Here is a 23,327-nt window from a genome sequence, read left to right as displayed (position 1 = left end):
GCTTTACATAATCAGCTAACACATAGGAATTTGAGGGCAACAGCTACCCTGATTAATTAGGAATAATACTTGGGTCAAAAAGGATTTGGTTCATCTGGTTTATGATTGTACTCTGCCAGAGCTTCCAACTCATCTCAGCCAATAAGGTAATAGCAAATTTCAAATTCCTACCATTTTCTCATGGAAGATGTCTCATGTGTAGAGCTTTTTTAGTTTTATTGACTTATGACATTTAATTTTGGTTTGCTACAAAATTGGAAATATCTTAAAGGAGGAGAAATTCTTCTTTGGTTGAGAGTCTGGACAGATGTAAGTATATCAACCAAAGGCTGCCCTCATTTTCTTAACAATTGTGTGCATGGAAGTCCTTAGGACCAAAGGTACAGTGATGAGTACATTCAGCAGCCCATTTAACCAAACCAGCCAAATATAATCCATACCATACATATGTTTGATATGCCTGTAAGACCAAATTCACCAGTTTCATTAGAGTGGCAACAGATAGACAGACTGGTGAAGAAGGTGTTTGGCATGCTTGCTTTCACTGGGCATCATGTTACAACAGTAGTAGTTATTAGTCAGACTGCACATGAAGCCTTATGTGTGCAGTCAGGTCTCCCAGCTACAAGAAGGATATCATTAAGCTGGAAAGGTTAGAGAAAACATTCGCCAGGAAGTTAGCAGGAATGGAGGCCTTAAATTAAAAGGAGAGGCTGGTTAGGCTGGGACCTCTCCCTGAGGAATGACCTGAGGAAATCACAAAGAAGGCATAAATAAGAATAATATTCCAGGAGATGAGCAATTTTTTTTCCACACAGAGGGTTGTTCTGTATATAGAACTACCTCAATGAGGAAATGGTATAGTTTTGGCATTAATGGACACTTGAACAGGTACATGGAAAAGGCGTATTTAGAGCAGTGGTTCTCATCCTTTTTTTCCTCACTCATATAGAACCTTAAGTAATCCCTTACTAACCACAGAGCACCTATGGCATAGATTGTATGTGAGCAGAAAAAAAGGTTGAGGATCACTGGTTTAGAGAGAGATGGGCTGAACACAAGCAAATGGATGGAGCTCAAGTAGACAGTTTGGTAGACTGGACAAGTTGGGCTCCATCGAATTCTGTGACTCTCTGACAACACTACTGGTCTGAATTAAACTGAGATTCTTAGAGATATGAGCCAGTGGAATGAACTGCTGTGTCACTGTGCCACCTGGAATATTGGCAGGCTAGTTGATGTGGGAAGGACTGATCTTGCAGATGGACACACAGATGGTTTCAACCCTGTTTTATGTTCAGTATTGTCTTCCAATATTACAGATCCCAGGAAAATTACTGTATTTAAAAATCACACTTCTACATTTTATTTTAATCTCCAAATAGTTGTTCAGTGACTTTCCTACCTCTCCACTCTATACTTTGTGTTGAATAGAACTGCATAAAGTTAAAGTCAATGGTAAACAGTACAAACACTGGTGAACTGGAAAAACAGTGAACAACCTCACTTCCATCTTGTAAAGTACATGTGGCCTGTATGTCAAAAATTAGTAGACAATAATGCTTCCCTTTGCTCAGAGGTGACAGATTCTGATATTTTTTGTTATGAGCCAAGAGGACCCCAAAACCCAGCAGTAATAGATATTCACCAAGACAAATGGTTACTTAAGAAAAAGTTGCTTTTAATTACCTTTAAACATAAAAACAGAATCACACTTTAACTTTTCACTATTAAGTTAACTAACCTAACTTAACCCCCTTCTAATTCTAAGTGCTCATGTATGTAATGTGTATGCAAGTTCAGAAAAGTTCTTTGATTCACAGTCCAATCTACTTCTCATTCCTCCAAGTTCACTGGTTGCAGGCAATTCATATGCTGTGCACAGAATTTAACATTTATAAAGTTCACTAGGCTTTGGTGCTTGAAAGGTAAATGGTTACCACTCAAGAAGGTTCTTGTCGGTTTTCAGAGAGAGATTTGTTGTTCCGGGACAGCCACAACTGATTCCTTTTTTAATCAGCCCCTTCAGTGTCTTTCTGAAGAAACTTGCCCCCACAGGATTCTCCAGATGATAACCTCTTTCTTTCAAGTCACCACAGAATGCCTTTTTTCTTTCTTATTTCAAGTGAAACATTAGACAGTCAGTCCTCTCCTTTTGCATGAACCACAAGGGCTTTGACCAGGCTGAACTAAGCGCTCACAACTTGTCTTCCAAATGGGGTTTTCCACAAGCTTGGCAGCTTGTCCTGTTCCTGTTCCAGTTGCTGCTGCTGGTTGTAAAACTGTAGAACTCTCTCACTCTCTCACTCTCTCACTCTCTCACTCTCTCACTCTCTCACTCTCTCACTCTCTCACTCTCTCACTCTCTCACTCTCTCACACACACAAAGCCTGTTTTACTCTCTCTTCTTGCAAAACCACATGACCCTCCTAGATCAGCAAGTTCCACTCCAGACAGAATGTGGCTCCGACAAGCTCTTTCATCTGTTGCCTTTTTTTAAACAACAAGTTGGGCTCTTGGGCTCGCTCCAAAACATTTGGAAAGACTGTTGGCCCCAACATGTCTAGCATGAGCAGAGCTCCAGTATTTTAAATAAGATCTGTTTTAAAGCCTTTGTATGTGACCTATACTAACAAGCCCTGCCCCAATTTATCTGCTAAAAATATATCTATATTCAGTCACATTATCACAGACTAACGAGGATCACAGCAATGGAGAATTGAAAAATGAGGAAGAATGTTCATTCAAAAACTCATGGGTGGATCATTCATCTCTGAGTGAACAGTGATGGCCAGAACACATTGTCCACAGAATCTTTGCTGTCCATTCTTAATAACCCCACTGGAATAACTTTAACCCAAATCCCTATACCAAAAGGAGCAACTTTGAGCCAAGATGACATACTGATTGCATTTAAGGATTACACTGTATTAATGCAGAATGTCCTCCAGGATATTGAAGCATCAACACAGTATTACCTTGTAGATCTTGAACTCAATCCTCCAAAGACTGAAGGGCAGCACACCAGATGCCTCCCTAACCACTGTATTAACTTGCACATCAACATCCAAGATCCCTCAGTTTCTCCACACTGTAAAGAATGCTGAAATTCATCTTGTACTCTACCTTTAAGTTCAAACTGAAGTATCACTTCAGTTTTCCAGATTGAACATTTCTGCCACTTCTCTGCCCAACTCAATATCTTGTTAATATCCCATTTTAACCTGCAACAACTTTCTACACTATCCACAGCACCTCCAACTTTTGTGTCACCTGCAAATTACTGACCCATCCCTCTACTTCCTCATCCAGATCATTGATAAAAATTACAAGAGCAGGGGTTCACGAAACAAATCCCTGTAGAACACCACTAGTCACCAATCACCAGGCAGAATATGCTTCATCTACCACTTCTACAAGCAAGCTAATTCCAAAACAAGCAGTCAAGCCTGCATGGATCCCATCCCTCATGACTTTCTGGATGAGCCTATCATGGGGAACTTTGCCAAACATGTTACTAAAATACAAACACACCACAACCACTTTGCTACCTTCATCAACTTGTTTTGTTACCTCCTTGAAAAACTCGTTTAGGTTTGTAAGACGTGACCTGTCTCTAACAAAACCACCCTGACTATCCCTAACAAGAATGTGCTTCTCCATTTGGTTGTCAATCCAGTCCCCAAGAATCTTCTCAAACAGTTTGAGAATTATAGAACTGGTCTATAATTCCCAGGATTATCCCTACAACCTTTCTTGAACAATAGAGCTACCACCTTCTAATCCTCCAGTGCCACTCATGGAACCAGGGAGGATGCAAACATCATCGTCCATGCTCAACTAATCTCTTCATCTAGTCTGACCTGGGGTATATTGCATCTGGCCCCGGGGACTTAACCATTCTATTATTCTTCAGAAGTACCAACACTACCTTTTCCTAAACCTTAACAGGCTCCAGTGCATTAACCTGTTCTCCACTGACCTCACATTCATCCAGATCCCTCTCCCTGGTGAACACTGAAGCAAAGTATTCAATAGGACCCTCCCCTGCCTCCTCCACCTCCAGATTCATTTCCCCCTTTATCCCTGACTAGCCCTACCCTCACTCTAGTCATCCCCCTGTTCTTCATGTACTTGTAGAACAACTTTTTAACTTTATATAGTTCAAGCTTAAGTCTATTATCACATGTACCTGGTTGAGTATAATTAGTTCACTTTCATGAGCAGTTAAACTCTAACATATATTCAGCAGTAGAAAGTAGAAGGGCAGAAACACATTAGTTACAGTGAAACATCAATTAGCACAGTGGCTCTCAAACGTGGCCTACGGGCCATATCCCGACCAACCCCCTCCCCACACAATGGCACTGGGGGGGTTGGGGATTAGTGCCGGCGCTGAGCGAGATGGGGAGAGAGTTAGTAGCAATGCTGAGTGGGGTGGGGGGGGGGTGAGTGGTGGTGCTGAGCGAAGTTGGGGGGGGGGGTGAGTGACAGTGCTGAGCAGGGGGTAGTGACAGCAATGAGAGGGGTTAGTGGCAGTGCTGAGCAGGGGGAAATGGTGGTGGTGGTGGTGCTCAGCAGAGGGGGGGGTTAGTGACATCAGTATAACATGGAGGCCACCGAGACCAGCTATCACGAGAACGCCTTGTCGACGCTTATTTTGCTCACTACTGTCCAGAAAATTACTGTACTGGCTTCTTCATTAACTTTGCAGCAAACTGAATAATAACAAGACTGAAGGTTCAGAACACCCCCTGACCACCCCATTTTCCCTCACTGCCCCCTTGGATCTTTCCACCAACCACAGGGTGGTGGGTGGGGGCGGAAGCTCCATCTTTGAGAATCATTAAGTTAGCATATCACCATTCAAGGAGCCGAACAGACACAGAAGAAACTGTGTTGGAACCTGTTGGTGTGTGTTTTATATTCATGAACCTTCTCCCCAGTGGGAGGAGGAAGAGAGTTTGGCTGGGGTGCAATGGGTCCTTCAGTATGATGGTTGCCTTTCTGAGGCAGTAGGAAGAGTAGATGGAGGGGACAGAGGAGAGGGAGGTTTGTCTGGTTTTCAAGCTGCATTCACCACCTTCTGCAACTTCTTCTGATCTTGGGTGAAGTAGTTCCTACAACATACTGGGTGTGGTGCGCTATTGGACAGAAGCACACACACAAAACATAAAGTCTGTACAACAGGCTTTATTTGACATAAACTTCCACAGAGCCAGCTGTGAGGAGAGCTGCTGTAAACTCTGAGAGTGTCTTCGAAGGGCCAGCTCTGGCTTATATCCCGGAGGGTGGTTGACATTCAATCAGGTGGGACTTGGTCCATTCAGGTCAGCTGATTGACAGCCAGTCAGGTGTCATCTTGTCCCCGTGTTCTTCTGCAGGTACAGAGGTTTCCCTCTGCAGTAGACCAGTGGTGTACCACAACATTCACCCCCTTTTTAAAAATTGTCCCGTATTTACAGGTTTAGACGGTCCGGCGGCCATCAGAGTCTCTGCGACCATCATAGGACTGACTCCTGGTCACTGGTCAATGTGGGTATGAGGGGACTGGGGGCCGGAGAGGCTGGCGTGGTCCAGTGCTGAGGGGTGGCTGGGGTCAAGGTGTTTGTGTCGCATCAGATGGGCGGGAGACAGGTTCATCCCCCACGGTTGTAGTGAGTCCTTGGTGCCCAAGGAGATCTTGAGTGCCCCATAGCTGTCTGGGGTCGGGTGGGGGTGTATGTCAGGCCGGTGTGATCCTAGGCTGGAGGATGCTGTGATGTGGTGGGTGCTCCTGCTGGTGCCAGGTCCCTGGGTGAGACGGTGTCCTCTCTGCTGCTGCTGAACCTAACGTAGGCATAGTTGTGGTTTGTATGTAGGACTAACACCTGCTCGACCAAGGGTTCGGCCTTGTGTGCCCACGCATCTATGCAGGAGCACCGTTCCCGGGGATGCGAGCCATGCTGGGAGAGATGTTCCCATCGCTGATTTCCTGGGGAACGAAAACAAGCGTTCATGAGTGGTCTCGTTGGTAGCGGTGCACAGGAGTGACCTAATGGCATGGAGCACCTCGGGAAGAGCATCCTGCCAGGGCCAGAAGAACTGCCTTCCAGATCACCCCGTTTTCACGTTCCACTTGCCCATAACCTCTAGGCTTGTAACTAGTCATGCAACTAGTCGCGATGCCCCTTGCTGTCAGGTACTGGCATAGTTCCTCACTCATGAAGCTAGACCCATGGTAAATGCGGGATAGCCAAACATGAAGATCTTTCTCAGTGCCCTGATGACGGTGCCGAGGAGCTATCTGGGCAAGGGATAGCGAAAGGGAAGCAGGAGTACTCGTCTATGACCATGAGGAAATAGATTTTCCGATTTGTGGAAGGCAGGGGCCCTTGAAGTCCATGCTGAGGCACTTGAAAGCCCAAGTGGCCTTTACAACATGAGCCTGGGGTGAGCGCATTCCACGCAGACCCGGCACACCTCAGTCATGGACCTGACGTCCCTGATGTTGTATGGGAGGTTCCGGGACTTGATCAAATGGTATGAGCAGGTGACGCCCGGGTGGCAGAGGGTCTCGTGCAGTGGCTGCAGCTGGTCATTGTGGAGCGGGCATCGGTGGAGTCGTTAAACTTCCCCAGGCAATAATGAATGTCATAGCTGTATGTTGCCAGCTCAACTCTCCAGCACAAGATCATGTCGTTCTTGATCTTGCCCGTGGATGGTGTTGAACATGAATGCCACGGCCCGCTGGTTGGTGAGGAGGGTGAACCTCCTGCCGGCCAGGTAGTGGGGCCAGTGGTAGACCACTTCCACGATCGCCTGGGCCTCCTTTCCAATGGTGGAGTGCCATAGCTTGGAGCCGTGGAGGGTCCTAGAGAAGAAGGTGATTGGTTCCCCCCTTGGTTGAGGGTAGCGGCGAGGGCTAAATCGGAGGCATTGCTCTCCACCTGGAAAGGGGAGTCCTCATCCATGGCATGCATCATGGCATCTGCGATATCCTGCCTGATGCGCAATAAGACTGCCTGCGCCTCAGGTGGGAGGGGAAATGTGGCCTGGGCCAGTGGGCAGACCTTGTCTGAGAGGCGGGGAACCCACTGTGAGGCAAGGCACCTGCGGAGGGTTTTGAGTGTGGGGGTAAGGGGAAACTCCATTAATGGATGCATCCATTCTGGATCTGGACCGATGACTCTATGTGCCACGATGTACCCCAGGATGGTGAGGTGGGTGGTGATGAACACGCACTTCTATTTGTTGTAAGTAAGGTTCAGCTCCTCGGCAGTCTGGAGAAATTTCCCCAGGTTGGCATCGTGGTCCTGCTGGTCGTGGCTGCAGATGGTGACATTATCCAGGTACAGGAAAGTCGCCTTTAGCTTGTGTTCGTCTACCATACTATACATCTCCTGCTGAAAGACTGAGACCCCATTTGACCCCAAACAGAACTCGCCAGAACTGGTACAGATGCTCATCTGCCTCGAAGGCGGTATAAGGCTTGTCCCGCGGGTGGATGGGGAGTTGTTGATAGGCTGACTTCAGGTCAATCATGGAGAAGACCCGGTAGCAGGCTATCTCGTTATCCATGTCGGCTATCCTCGATAAGGGGTAGGCATCCAGATGGCTGTACCGATCGGTTGATGGTCTGGTTGTAATCCATGACCATCCTCGGCTTGCTTCCCCCTTTGACCACTAGGACTTGGGCTCTTCAAGGGCTGTTGCTGGGGTCTATGACACCTTCTGCCAGAAGCCGCTGAACCTCTGCCCTGATGGTCTCTGTCCGCGGCGCCATAGCACCTACTTCTGGCGGCTATTGGCTTGCAGTCTGGTGTGAGAAGAGTGTGGGGGGGAGGGGTGTGGGGTAATGCTCAGCATGGAGAGGCCACAGGTTGGTCGGGGTTGGTTGGACGGTGCACTGTGGAGCATGAGTGGAGGTAGGGGTCCCCTGAAAGTGAGGATGACACTCTGCAGGTGGAATTGGAAATCTAAGCTGAGGAGGACTGGGGCGGAGAGTTTGGGCATGACCAGGAGCCTGAACCTAGTGTTTGTCTCCCCCCCACCCCCCCACAGTCAGATCAGCCGAGCAGCGCCCGAGGGTATTGATAGTCCGGTCCTTGGCAGCGAAGGTGATACAGAAGGTAGTGGGGTGGATTTTTAGCCTTGGGGAGCAGGGTGAATTAAACTCTAGGTGTTGCCACTGTCAATTAGGTACTTTGTTACCTGCCCATTGATTTTTATGTCCATCATTGAACACCTGAGGTTGTGGGGGATGTTCCTGGTCAGGGTCGTGGCCGCTTGGGGTCAGAGTCTTCATTCCCCGACGTTGGAGGTGAATTGTGGTCGTTGGAATTCTGCCGACATCGGGAGAGGTGAGCGTCGACTGGTGGTGCTATCCATAGTCGTGGGGTGCGGTGTGTGACAGTTTGCAACATCCGGAGGCATGGGGTGCGTCATTAGGGCAGCCTGGTCAGCGCCCGTGTTGACTACGTTGTCATCGTTAGAGGCCTGGGAGGGCCTGGGGGACAATAGTGCCTGCGCCTGCCCGGCCCAAGATGGCGGCGCTGCGTGGGGGGGAAGGGATGGCTGGCCTTTTTCCCCAGCTGCGCTAGTTGCGCCGGGGGGGAGTGACATCATGATGCCGGCAAAGGTGAGGATGACGTCATCACGGGTGGCAGAAATGACATCATTCCATTGGCTGGAAGTGATGTCATTGTAGTCTTCGGGAGGTGACGCTGGCGAGAGTAAGGGCTGGTCTGAGCACATGGCACACACATGCCGATCATTGCTGGCGAGGCCAAATGTTGGGCCACCGGGAATGGGGAGGGCAGAAGTGGCTACAGAGGCAATGGTGTCACCTGGAAATCACACGTGGCGGGGATTGTGGAGGGGTGGGGGAGATCGTACAGGGCCGCTGAGCTGCCAGTGGGTTTTGAGAGGCATACTTTGGCGAAGTGGCCTTTCTTGCCACATCGCGAACAGTACTGGTTTTTGGCTGGGCAGTTTTGGCACGATCAGACCCACACCGGGACCCACAGTACTTACAAGGATGCTGGGCATCCGCAGCAGCGATGTCTTCTTCCCCAGTCTGATCTAGGGTCACAGCAGCCAAATATGCTGAATACACGGAGGCCTGAGGAAGCCTGGAATCGAAGGCTTCTGTGTGCAGGGCTGCTGCCTCCAGGGTTTGGACTACCTCCAGTGTTTTGGCCAGGGAGTAGATATTGTCCTCCAGCAGCCTCTGCCTGATGGTCCTCGGACATAGTCGTCTCTGATCAGGCTCTCGACCTCCCTTTCATTTACCTCACTGGTTCAGCCAGACAAGGTCTGGCCAACACCCAGGTAGGACTCTGCTGTCTCTCCGGGCAGCTGGGCACGGATACTCAGGAAGTACCTTGCAAAGACCACATTAGTGGGAGGTTTATACATGGACTCGAGGGTGTCCATTGCTTCTAAGTACCCGGTGCAGTCTTTGAGAACCTGGAAGGCTCAGGAACCCAGCTTTGATCAGAGTAAGATGAGCCTCTTTCGATCGGAGTCCAGGATGTCGTCGGCGTATGCCTCAATGATCGCTTTGACCGTGTGCTCCCAGATCTCAAAGCGTGTTTGTGCTTCTGGGTGGCGTGGGTCGATTTCGAGTCTCCCAGTGCTCAGGAGCTTTTCCATAGCAGCTTTAAAATTTTACGTCAAATAAATTGTGGTGCGCTATCGGACAGAAGGAAACACACACAACATAAAATCTGTACAACAGGCTTTATTCGACACAAACTTCCACAGAGCCAGTGATGAGGAGTGCTCCTGCAAGGTCTGAGAGTGTCTTCGAAGGGCTGGCTCTAACTTGTATCCCGGAGGGGGGGGGGTGATTGACACCCATCTGGGTGGGGGTTGGTCCATTCAGGTCGGCTGATTGACAGCCGAACAGGTGTTGTCTTGTCCCGATACTCTTCTGCAGGTACAGAGGTTTCCCCCCCCCGCAGTAGGCCCGTGGTTGAGTCAATGTGGTTGGTCCAGATCACGTCAGATGGAAGCTATTTACTGTCTACACTTCAGCACCGTAGATGTGGACAGGAGATTGGTTTGCACCCTCCTTCACCTTCCCCCCCCCCACCCCCACCCCCACTCCACCACCACCAATCCTACCAAGTCTATATGGAAGTATTTACAGTTGCTTGCTTTTGGCACAGATGGCTTAGCAGTTACCACAATACTGTTACTGCTCCAGCAATCAGGACTGAGATTCTAATCCCACATTGTCTGTAAGGAGTTTGTACGTTCTACCCACGTCTGCACGAGTTTCCTCCAGGTGCTCCAGTTTCCTCCCACCATTCAATAATGTACCAGGTGGTGTAGGTCAATTGGGTGTTTTTGGGCAGCATGGGGGCTCATGGACCGAAAGCCCTTGTTACCGTGTTGTATGACTAAATTTGGGCAGCACAGTTAACATAGCAGTTAGTCCAATGCTATTGCAGCGCCAGTGACCCAGGTTTGAATTTGGTGCTGTCTGTAAGGAGTTTGTATGTTCTCCCTGTGTCTGCGTGAATTTTCCCTGAGTGCTTCGGTTTCCTCCTACCTTCCAAAAACATATGGGGTTGCAGGTTAATTTGGGTGTAATTGGGTGACATGGGTTTAAATGGCCGGTATTGGCTAATACCACACTGTAAATAAAATCTGGGCAGTGCGGTTAGCACAACACTGTTTCAGCACCAGCGATCGGGACCAGGGTCGAATATGGCGCTGTCTGTAAGAGGTTTGTACATTATCACTGTGTCTGTGTAAGTTTCATCTGGGGGGTTCAGTTTCCTCCCACCATTTGAAATGTACCAGGATTTTAGGTTAATTGGGTGTAATTGGGTGGCATGGGTTTGTGGGCCAAAAGGGCCTTTTACTGTGTTGCATGTCTAAATTTTTTTAAAATAAATTACTCGTGTTATATTTTCCAAGTCCTTAGCAATGTCATGGCTGAAATCTGAAATCTTCCTAATCCTCATTGTTCTGTTTGGTCACATTGTAAACCTTTAATCTAATGCTTTCTTTAACTTCATTTGGACCACTTCTCCTGGTGGGCTTTTATGCAATAAGGAAGACTATGTTGGTTGGAAATGGCATAGTCATGACATTTGGTTGTTGACTATAAACCTTTTAACCTAGTTTCTCAATCGACTACAGCCAGTCTATGGTTCTCAGTTTTGTAGTTTGTTTTGTTTAGATTTATCATTCCGATTTCAGGGTGAATGATATCACTTTTATAACATTCTATCATATTATTAAAGACCCCTGATTAATCATTTTAATTGTGCATTTATAAAATTGTTTCATAGCTGGGTGCTAAAAAACAGATTTCGATAACCATAAATTTATCCTCTGCACCATTACTACTCATTTGAGTTTAACAGGAAATTGCAGACACTGTGATTGTGGTGCAAAGCACAAAAGTACTGGAGAAACACAGCATCTATATAAAGCAAAGCTATATGATACACCATCAATGACTCAAAAGACTGAAGTTGAGCAAAACTGATAGGCTTTTATTCACAATAGAATGAAGGCACATCCCTACTGGTTGACAGTCCCAAATGGAGGATTGGGCTGAGGGACAGTCACCTTTATTCAGGAGTTTGGAGGAGGGGCCACATGCACAGACAGCCAATGAGTGTGCCCAGACAGGTAAATATATACATACTGTGGTTTACCACAGTATATAGCCAATATTTCAGGGTTAGGCCATTGGTAAAGGAATTCAAATAAATATATTTAAAATAGTAAGGAAGATATTACTTCATAGTCCTCAGAACTGCAAGAAATCAGCTGATCATAACCCTCAACACTTCCAAGGAAATGACAACTACTGAAGCCCTTCTTAGGGCAGTAACCATGAGAGGCAAAAAAATGTTGATTTTATATGTTTACCTTGTTATGGATCTATATTAATAGTAATATTTAAGTTAAGGTTAAGATATATTTCTTGTATATAAAATGTCAGTAAAGTAAATTATAGTTAAAATATTGTATATGTATTCTTAGTAAGTTAGTTGTGGGCTGGCACATGGTCACACACAGGTCACAGCACATTTACAGAGAACCATTGTACTCAGAGGAGAGTTCATTCTCGGAGTCACAGCATCTGGAAAAGACAGAGATAATGGATCTGAAATGGTTCTTAACGATTCAAGAATAGAGTGTTTGCTTTATTAAAAATTGAAGTATCTAAGTACTCAATAAGAACTGCTGTGGAAGCCATCTGTTTTTAAACAAAACCACGTAAGCCTCTTGAACAGAGATGAGGCCAGAGGAACCTTCCTGTACTGCTTTTACAACTACAAGACCACCAAAGGTCACCTGCACTATTGTCTCAGCACATTTTTCTGCATTCCAATTTATTTGCAACTGTGAATATATTATTTATTTTTCCTCTGCCTGAAATGTTACCTTATTTTCTCTTATGCATTATGTGTTTTGCATATCTCCAATGCTACAGCAAGTGAGACTTCCATTGCATCTGTACATTGTACTTGAGAATATGGCAATAAACCCCATTCATTCATTGATACTATAATCTCTATCATTGGCCTCATATTAAATGCAGTAATTAGAAGCAGGCAATTTTGCAAATGACAAGGATTAGCAGGATAAATTTAAAGTGTCAAGGATAACAGGTTTAAAGTGTGTATGAAACATACAAACATGGAACAACCTAGTGTAGAGCTTGACTGATTGTTAATCTACATCGAGATACTGATTCAACCTTAATCAACCACTGACAGCTATGCACTCCCTGTCAGATATTGAAATTCTTGAACTCTTTCTGTAATAGAGCCTTTAGTTATGGCCATAGAACACTACAGCACAGAAACAGGCCCCTTCAGCCCTTCTAGTCTATGGCAAACCATTTTTTTTGCCTAGTCCCACTGACCTGCACCCAGTCCATAGCCCTCCATACTTCTCCCATCCATGTCAAACAAATAAACACTATCAAAATTTACTTGATCCATTTCAATGTGTCAGTTTGATCACTGGCTTATAATTAGTGGGACATTTAAAATTCTTGTGATGGTGAGTTTGGATTGGGCCCTGAAATCTAATTTCCATTGGCCCTTCCAATTTTATCGGATGTTTGTGGGGTTTGAAATGTCAATCCATTTCCAGTAAAGTGGTCATTTCTTCAGAGCTTCAGATTTCTTCACCACAGTAAATCTATCCTTGGCCACCTGAGACTTAGAGATCTAGAGACTAAATGGAAAAGGTCTTTCCTGTGATCTGTCAAATCCAGCCTTTCTACTTTTCTTCACCTTTCTTCTTAACTTGCACAAACTCTGATCTCTCCTTCCCCCCTCTCCCACTCTCATCCCAAGCTTTTCTAACCTCTTCCATCTAATGCAATCACCCCTCCTCTGCCCAAGGTCAGAGTCATATAACAATGAAAATGGACATTAGATCCACTGAATCTGTGTCAATCATCGTACTCATTTATACTATTCTTAATTTATTCTCCGGTCACAGATTGAGAGATTGCTTTGCTCAACACCTCCTCTCCATCAACTTATTTATTGCATCCAGTGTTCCTTTTGTGGCCTTCTCTACATCAGAGTAACTGGTGGCAAATTGGAAGATCGCTTCACTGAGCACCTTCTCTCCATCTGCAACAAAAGTGACCTCCCAGTAGCCAACTATTTCAATTCTGAGTCACACTCCAAAGCTCACATGTCTGCCAATGGCCTTGTGTACTATCCCACCCTGACCACCCGCAGAATGGAGGAACATCTTATTTTTTGTCTGGGCACTCCAGTCACATGGCCTTAATATTGACTTCTCTGCTTTCAGCTAAACCTGCTCAATTTTTTCTTTCCCTCCCCCCATCCAGTCTTTCCAGTTCTCCCCTCCACCCACCTGGCCATCCTTCCTCCCCCTCATCGCTACTGTCCTCTCTCTCCTCCTATCATCTCCTACCTTTGCCAGCATTCTCTCATACCTTGATGAAGGGCGCAAGCCTGAAACATCGGTTTTGTACTTTTTACTACATAAAGGACACTGTTTTACCTGCTGGGCTTCTCCAGCTTTTTGTGTTTTTACTAATTTATTCTCCCCACATTTCCATAAATAGTCTCCAATTTTTACTGTCTTATTACATACCAACCAACACATCTCTGAGATGTCAGAGAATGCAAGAGCAAGCAGAAAAAGTCAATGAAATAACAGGGAAAATATAGTCCCCATACATAGTCCCCATACTATCTACTTCTTCTGTTTCCTCGGTCTCCACCTCCAACCACCGATGATTAGAAGCCACTTGATTTGTTCAACCACCACACTTTAATGTTTCCATTTTCCTTCAATGCATCCAATCTTTTTTTCAATATTTTTTATTGGATTTTACAGAAATAGTACGCAAGTAAAACCCATTATGTAAAAAGGAATATACGGAAAAAAGTTATAGAAGAAAATAAAACTATTATATATAAATTTAATAACATAACAGTCAAACAGGAAAAAAGTAGCAAACATTTAAACAATTACAACATATGGCTAATTGAAAAAAGATTTTAAAAATAACTTACTATTTAAGTACTATACTACAAATTTTAACCCCTTCCCTTCTGAAGTTATCTGGTAACTACATATAATTTCGCTACCATTAAAAGAAATTACAAACTCACAAAGATATAAGTGATCTTATAAATTATGAAAATAATTGATAAAAGCACCCCATAAACTTAGAAAATTTAAATTTGTTACAGTAAAAGAACATATGATTTTTTTCCAAAGACATGCATGGCATCATATCAGATAGCCATTGAGTACAAGTAGGAGGGACAGCATCTTTCCATCTCATCAATATTGAACATTAACAAAAAGGGAGGAAAAAAAGACTACATGGGTTTGAGACATAGTTAAATTCAAATCAGTTGTCTTAGATGATCCAAAAAGGGCAGTTATAGAATTAGGTATCGCATTCACACTGAGAACTAAACATAAGGAACAAAAGACCTAAACATATGTAACAAAATACCTTCTTCAGTCTTACACCTGTCACATTTCAAGGAAATGTTAGTAAAATTTAGTCAATTGAACTTTAGAAAAGTAAGATCGATGTACTACCTTAAATTGTAAAAGCGAATTCCGGGCACACAAAGAAGATGAATTTATCAATTTTAAGATAGAATCCTGATGTTTCCAATCTAACCATTAAGATCCCATCACCCTGCATCCCCTCCATAGTCTTGAACCTCACTTCATGATGTGTTTCCATTGCCCAAATGCCTCAAGCCCTATAATTAGTTTTTAGGGTTAGGAAGTAGAACAATGAAGATCACCATTGAGATCAAATGTATGTAATATTACTTACAAGGCTTTCTTTATTTGCAGAGCTTCTTTTTGGGAGCTCATCTTGTCTTTCAAGGTTATGTTTGAGAACTTGCATTTTATATTCTGTCATTTACAACAGAGGAAAAGCAATGATTAAAAACATGATATGACAATAATTTTAAACATTCTCATGTAAAGCGAAGTATATCAGAAATCTATTAAATATCAGACAAATAAAGTTACGAACAACTGTGTGCAGATAATCAAAAACTAGGAACCCAAGAATCTACAACCAGAAATACTACACTGTTTCTCTTTTCACAGATCCTGCCGAACTTGTACATTTCCAGAACTTTTTTCATTTCAGAATTGCAGCATTTTCAGTATTTTTTTTAAATTTCAATTCATGAAAATATCAACCCAATGAAAACAAGTTTCTCCTTCTGAAGCATTCATTCCCTCTTGCACCAGTGCACAAGGTGCGCTCTGCTAATTCTCCAAGTCTTTTTCAGCATTATCTCCCAAAGGCATTAGGGACATGGAAACTTCCTAGTCTAAAGCTTTCCTCCAAATTACAAATCGTCTTCCTTGAATTATACCATCACTCTGTCATCATCACTATATCAAAACACAAAGCACAAGCTGAGCCACATTAATTACAGCAGTTCAATAATTAATACTGAGTTTATTGTCATATACATTGTATATGGGAAAAAAAATACACCAAAATTCATACTCGCTGCACTTCTCTATGCTTATCTCAGCAATTAGGTATGGCCAATAAATGCAAGCCTTACCAGCACCATCCACATCCTACAACTCATTAAATAAAAGGAATGTCTAGATGAAAAGCTAATATTCCCTAATGGAATATTAATTATAATGTATGTGCTCTCTAACAATGGGTTTGTCTATATGAAAATAATATATATATATATCCAAAGCGAATGTTGAAAATAATGCCTGTATTCTCAAACAATGGGCTTTCACTTACAATTGACAGAGGATACATTTTCTCATGTTATTCAAAATCATCGAGAATCACTTTAATAGAAATTCAGAGTTCCAATCATCTATCTGTCACAGTCTGCCAAGTCAGCTCCTGTCAGTCAATCCTAAGATCAATGACCTTTTTAACACTATTTGACATGACACGTCCTGTCAGCAACAGGAAAAGATGACAAAATTGAATGCATTTTAAACTTAAGTTTGACAATATCAGTGGCACTAGTCAAGTTTTTATTCATATATTGGCCTTGTTTCTTCAACTGCTAGTAAATGAACGAGCATCTTATACAGGTCACATGTCTGTCCGTGGCCTTCTGTACTATCCCTCCCAGAAGGAACAATACCTTATTTTCCATCTGGGCATTCACCAGCCAGATGGCATTAACATCAACTTCTCTGGTTTCTGCTAAATTGCTCACCTTTTTTTTCCCCTCATCCCCTTTCCAGCTTTTCCAGTTCTGCTCCCTCCCTTCCCCCCTTCACTCACCCAGCCATCCCTCCTCCCCGATTGCTGCTGTCCCCTTCCTCCCTTCTCCACCTATCACCTCCTGTCTTTGCCCTCCCTTCACCCCCCCAACCCTTTTGTTCAGACACCTGCCATCATTCGTCCATACCTTGATGAAGGGATCAAGCTTGAAATGTCAGTTACGTATTTTTTATCTTTGATAAATAAAAGACTGCTTGACCAGCTAAATTTCTCCAGAATTTTTTTCTTTAACCACGGTGTCTACGGATTTTTGTGATTTACTTATACAGGTAACACTATCCTGCCTATAGATAAAAGCTGTCTTAACATATTTATGCCATTGTTAATTATACGGTTCTGTATAATAAGAATTAATACTCCAGAACTGTCAAAAACTCTTTCATTTGTCCCACATTCTGAATTGAATCACAGAATGATAACATCTCAGAAATTTACAACAGAACAGGTCAATCACTGGCTGATAAAGAACTATTCAAACAAATCCCACTCTGTATTCCTTAATCTTCTAGATAAAAGTACATTTCGTGCCCATCCAAGAGGACTTTGTAAATCAAGTTTCGAATTTAGCCTCCACCAGCCTTTCAGGTTGCAAATTTGAGACTCCTACCACTTTTGGATGAAGATTTTATTCCCTCAAGTCCTCCCTGATCTTTTAATCAATGACCTGAAATCAATGTCCCAAGAACGACATCACTCCTAAGGGGATAATGGTGGAGGAAGTTAAAAATAAGAAAGGGATTATGTGGCAGATGTGGGGAATTATGTGGCAGATGTGATGGAGTCACTTCTCAGAGTTGGAGAAAGAAGTATTTAGTAATTCCAGGCATTTAACTGAGCTAAAGTTGCAGACTAGCTCCCCATTCAGGGACCAAATGTTGTGCTGAGAAAATTGAAAAGGAATGAAGCAAACAGTATCTGTTTTAATGTCAGGCCCAAAATCAGAAGGACCGGTTTTTTAAATGCTGTGATTTAAAAATCTAGCAAAAGCAGGGTATTTTTCAGAATGGTGTACAGGAATAGGCCACTAAGTCCAATTTGTCCAGACAAATGTTTACCTCATATGGACTTCTTGGATGTAATCAGGATTTCCATAAACAATAAGTAATAGTCCTTCTCACAGGACATTGATGACACCACACTTGGAACATTGTGCGTCCTGGTTATCACTCTTTAGGAAGGATGTTATTAAACCAGATTGTGATAGTACAGATTCTATCACCAATGTGTATATGTACAGATGGTAGTGTAGGATGTCTGTGATTGGCTGAGAGCGTAGCCACACCTACTGGCAGGTCTTAAAAGGATTGCTCCTAGCCAGACCAGGTCATTCTGGACTGGTCGACCAACTTGTGTTTTGATATGCTCCGTCTTTTAGTTAATAAAAGCCTTGGTTTGGATCAACAAGTCTTTGGTTCTTTCGATGCGCATCACACAGATTAAAGAAAATATTCCTAAGGATTTGGCTGAGATTGGTGGACAAGTTATAAGGGGAGACAGGATGGGCTGGGATTGTTTTCCCTGAAGCCAAGGAGGATGAGGGTCAACTTTATAAATGTTTATAAGATCATGAGTATATACAAAGTTTATGCTTGCTTTCCCCCACCCCCAGGGGAGTCTAAATCTGGAGGACATAGGTTTAAGATGAGAGGGAATAAATTAAAATGAAACCCAAGAGATGTTTTTTCACACAGGTGTTGTGGGTTTATGGAATGAGTTGCTACAGGAAGTGGTAGAGGCAAGAACCATTATAACATTTAAAAGACATTTGAACAGGGTCAGGGATGAGAAAAGTTTTATGGGATATGGGTCAAATGATGGCAAATGGGACGAGCTCAGGAAAGTGCCTTAGTTGTCATGGATGAGTTGAGCTGAAAGCTTGTTTCTATGCTGTGTAATTCAATGACAGTATTTCCCCTTTCTTTCTGCTTCCAATTATCTGGTTTGCATCCCGAAATTGTTCATTTTTTGCCAAGGGAAATGGGTCCACCCTGTCAGAGCATCTCATAATTTTACTCATTAAATCTCCCCTCCACCTCCTCTGCTCTAGCCTAGCAAATACCTCCTCATATTTTGCATCATCTTTCCTCATTCAATTCAATTCCATATTCTGCCATTTCTCTCTCTCTCGCGCTCTAGTGTTGATCTAGCCTTCCTTTATTGTCTATTATAACACCTACTGCTTCTGCAATTGCCATTGATAAAATACTTTGAAGCTTAGTATTCTATGGAGAATTAATTTCAGAGTTATTTTTAATACCTGGAGCTGCTGGTCGATAAATGGAACTTTCAGAATTTCTGCAGCTGTTGGTCGACATGATGGATTCTTTTGCAACATGCTGGGGAAAAAAAGACCAGGCATTGGAGGAGAATATGCATAGTTATACAGTCAAGCTTACAGGGCATTGAAGTAGATGTTATTATTGTAATGGTGACAAGGCTGTCTCTGTTTTCCCTGATAACGCCATAAAATTGGCAGCAACTTTTGGATGTTCAGTCATTTAATGTGGAAATGCTGAAGAAACTGTCAGTGATTCTGCCCTCCTCCAACACCATCCTTCCAACATGTTCCTCTCCAACTGCATCAAGGAAGATCAGTGAATTGATAAACACTTAACAAATTATGAAAACTGTGCTGAAATCCATTGTTTCACCAGATCTGAGTTTTGAAGCTAGTATTATCATGAGAAAATATATTTTAATGTCTGTGATACATAATTTATGAAAAAAAGTAATGCACAATATTTTAATAAAAAATTTACAATATTGCAGACACCAACTTAAATTTACCTGTATTTTCCTACTTTCTTCACACCAAAAGTGTTTAAAATAAAAATGCTGGACATTGACTCTGGTTTGCCATTCATGAGAATATTGGCTGCTCACACAAGAAGAAGCCATCATGACTATTAAACAGAAGAGTTCCATTTGACTAAAACATAACATTATGTCAAGAAAGGAGTAGTTCTTGCCACAAATATTGCTAAATCTTGAATCATTGATTCACAGAGAGATATAGCATGGAAACAGGTTCTTCAGCCTCCTGAGTCTGAGTCAATCATCAATCAGACATTTTTACTCTAATTCTACTAAAAAAAAATTATTCTCCCCAAGTCCAACACCCCCAGATTCTACTACTCTACAGTGGCCAATTAACAAACCAGACTGCATATTTTTGTGATGTGAAAATGAGACATATGGAGAAACAAATTCCACACAGACAGCCTCCAAGCTTAGGATTGAACTCCACTTGCTGGAGGTGTGAGGAGTGCTAGCTGCCCTAAAGGGATAAAGATAAGATATTCAGGGCACAATTTCCAGTTGAAGGCACACTTACCTAGTCATAATTTCATTAAGATTTCTGGAGAAATGACCTGGCAGTGATGGAGCCTCACCTTCCACAATCTTCAGAACAATTGACATGAAGTTATGACCAGTGAACGCATGATGCAAGCAGCACATTTCATATAAAATGCACCCCAATGACCTACACATTAGCAGAGAAGAAACATACGATGTCAATATGGTAGATTATAAGAAGGCAATTAACAAAAAGAATAGTATTTCTCTCAGTGCCTTTCACAAACCCAGGCTATCCCTATGAAGCCAATTAAATTCTTTCTGAAATGCAATCACCATTAAAAGGTAGAAAGCATGGCAGCCAATACAAGAATAGCTATCTCCATCAAAGAGCATTGTCTGCATTACTTCATTTTTTTCTGTTGTAGGTTTTGTTAAAAGATAAATATCTGTCAAGACACTGTGGATAATTTCCCAACTTTCTTCAGAATGATGGCCAAGGATCTTTATGTGTACCTGAGGGAGGAAAAAAGGCCCTCAGTTTAACATGTGATCCAAAAAAGATTGCAGAGACAAATCTGTAGCATTTTCTGCACACAGCACAGGAGAATCAGGCCAAACTGCTCAAGTCTGTGACATGAGGTATAAATCCAAATCTTCTTTCATTGACTTCCAAAATTATAATATTAATTGATGGTACATTGTTTGGACTATATTTGGGAACTTCCTCAAAAGGATCATGGATAGATGACAATCAGAACTTTTCAATTATCCTTTCCTCCGATCTATTTTGTGCTAGAGAAGGTGAAGTGTCCTTAACGTTTAGTTGCATGGTGGTTGCCACTATTTCCTGTTGGAAATACCGGAGAATGCAAACCATCAACCAATTCTAACAACATACTTTTACAAACAAATATAAGAGTGCTGCACAAATTAGACACTTAGACAATTTATCCAAAAGATGCATTTGGAAAATGGTCATTTTGCTTTGTATTATGTCAACACACAATAGGAAGGAGAATAAGCTCAAGATAATTTGACAAATAGGCACAAGGGTATAATGAATCATTATAATAGGTGCTGTATTATCTCATGCTCATTATCAAGCTTTCGCACAGCACTGCTTTCACATTTTGCCCCACATAAACAGCACAATGAGCTACTGGAAGTCTCCCTTGACAAGGTCAAAGACACAAATAAAAATAAATATGCTTAATGGAGAGAGGTTAGTTGTCTTTGTGGGATATTGCAAGCAGTTCTGGGAACCACAGTGGAGTAAGGATACAAAAGAGGGATTGCAATATAGATTTATCAGAATCATAGGAAGGTTATGGTTTGATCGAAGTTTTCAAGAAACAAATGGAACATGATAATAATCTGTGGTATCATAAATTAGGATGCATAGTTTCAAATCTAGAGCAAGGTTCTTTAGACATGAAATCAGAAAAATCTTCCACACACAGGGGGAAGAAGGTATATATAAGTCTCTTCTTTAATCAGTAATTAATCACATCTTTCATTGCTTCGGGCACAAGTAATTCCTGCTTTTACACATCCTACTGAAACCAGAATAGTCTGAAAAATACTATTAACGTTGCCTCTGTAAATTCACCCAAATTCATTGAAAGGATATGCAAATCCATGTCAGTGAGCTCTCCACAACTGAGATCTTGGCTTCATTCAGTCTGCTCCATTAAGCAAGCCATGCTGCTTGCAAATGGAAGCCCAGACTCCAGAGATAGACACTTGACAGAGCTCTGTGACAGGAAAGGATTACATGGTGGACAAAGAAGAAGATTCAGTTTCTTTTTTTTTCAGTTTATACAAGTCTTTATTACTAAATCTAAAGCTGAATTCACACTGCAACATGCAAGACCTTCCCAATTATACTTATCAATGCCTGGACTGGTCCCAGCTGCCGAAGCGAGGCAACGACTGCACACTTGTAGTAGGTTGTCGGGGCACTGGTAACAGCTTCTCTTCCTCCCTCAACCGGGACCTTAGCTGGACTTTTTTTTTAAATTTTTTATTTTTCACACCATAAATCACATTAGCCATGATATACACTATTTCTTTTTCACACATATACAGTGACTTTTTCTCCCCCCCCCCACCTTCCTCCCAAGCCACCCCCCACCCCCCCCTCTCATCCATTTTAGGTATACAATCTAGGTTGCATTAAGCCAGTCAGACAATGTTGTCATTCAACAAAAATACACCAGAAATTCTACTGAGTCCATTCTTTTCTTTCCTTCTCCTTCCATCAACTTAGGTAATGTTTGTCCCCGGTAGGTTTTCGCTATTGTATTTAATGTAAGGCTCCTATACTTGTTCGAATATTTCAATATTATTTCTTAACCTATATGTTATTTTTTCTAATGGAATACATTTATTCATTTAAATTTAGTAGTTTCTTCCTTTTAATTTGGTTATGTATTCCATTAATATTTAAAGTCATATAGTTCAGCGTAGCCCTTTTATATTTTGTTTATCTTCTCTTTCCGTTTTTCCATCATTACCTTTCCTCCTTTTCCATTTCTGTTTTCTTATTTTCAACTCTTTATAAGACAACATTCCTACACCATCCAACATTTTCCTTATTCTCCTATTTCTATCTTATTTAACCCCAATCTCCCCTTCACCTCCTGAGTTGTCCTTTATCCCTTGTCGGACAACCACATCTCCCCTCTCCATTTGGATTTGCGAATCCACTCGCAAGCGTCAACTGATTTTGCAGTGACCGCTATTTCCCCCCACCCCGCCCCCCCCAGAAAAGATTTCACTTTTCATATGTCACAAAGGTCACTCTTTTAATTCCCTCCTTATTCTCTCTATTCCATTACCTTCCCTTATTAATTCTTGTCTATACTATCTATATTTTCCTCTAAGTACAGATACATTCACGTATGCACATTGTCTCTATTCACTCTTATACCTTTTTACCCGCATACATATCAATCGTGATCATTTTTACTCTCATTACCCGTCTTCATCCCTCAGTCTATTTTTGTCTTTACCCACATACATATCAATCGTGATCATTTTAACTCTCATTACCCGTCTTCCTCCCTCAGTCTATTTTTGTAATTGTTCTGCAAATTTTCGTGCTTCTTCTGGATCCGAGAATAGTCTGTTTTGTTGTCCTGGAATAAATATTTTCAATACCGCTGGATGCTTTAGTATAAATTTATACCCTTTCTTCCATAAAATCGCCTTTGCTGTATTGAACTCTTTTCTCTTCTTTAGGAGTTCAAAACTTATATCT

At 42.5% G+C, this 23,327-nt stretch overlaps 1 protein-coding gene across 5 annotated transcripts in view; it reads right to left on the bottom strand.

The window, feature by feature from the left end:
• Window positions 1-23,327, bottom strand: part of nek11 (NIMA-related kinase 11) — a 395,005-nt gene that overhangs the window by 180,607 nt on the left and 191,071 nt on the right. For all 5 annotated transcript variants that reach the window (XM_069911155.1, XM_069911163.1, XM_069911148.1 and 2 more), the window contains exons 7-9: window positions 20,100-20,249; window positions 19,023-19,101; window positions 15,311-15,393 (exon numbers count right to left, since the gene is read on the bottom strand). In XM_069911155.1, coding sequence (XP_069767256.1) covers window positions 15,311-15,393; window positions 19,023-19,101; window positions 20,100-20,249 — 312 coding nt within the window. The remainder of the gene's footprint in view (window positions 1-15,310; window positions 15,394-19,022; window positions 19,102-20,099; window positions 20,250-23,327) is intronic.

This window comes from Narcine bancroftii, chromosome 1, assembly GCF_036971445.1.
Source record: "Narcine bancroftii isolate sNarBan1 chromosome 1, sNarBan1.hap1, whole genome shotgun sequence".
NCBI classification, from domain to species: Eukaryota; Metazoa; Chordata; class Chondrichthyes; order Torpediniformes; family Narcinidae; genus Narcine; species Narcine bancroftii.
The sequence above is the reverse complement of the archived record's forward strand: the minus strand, read 5'-3'. Positions and strand labels throughout refer to the sequence as shown.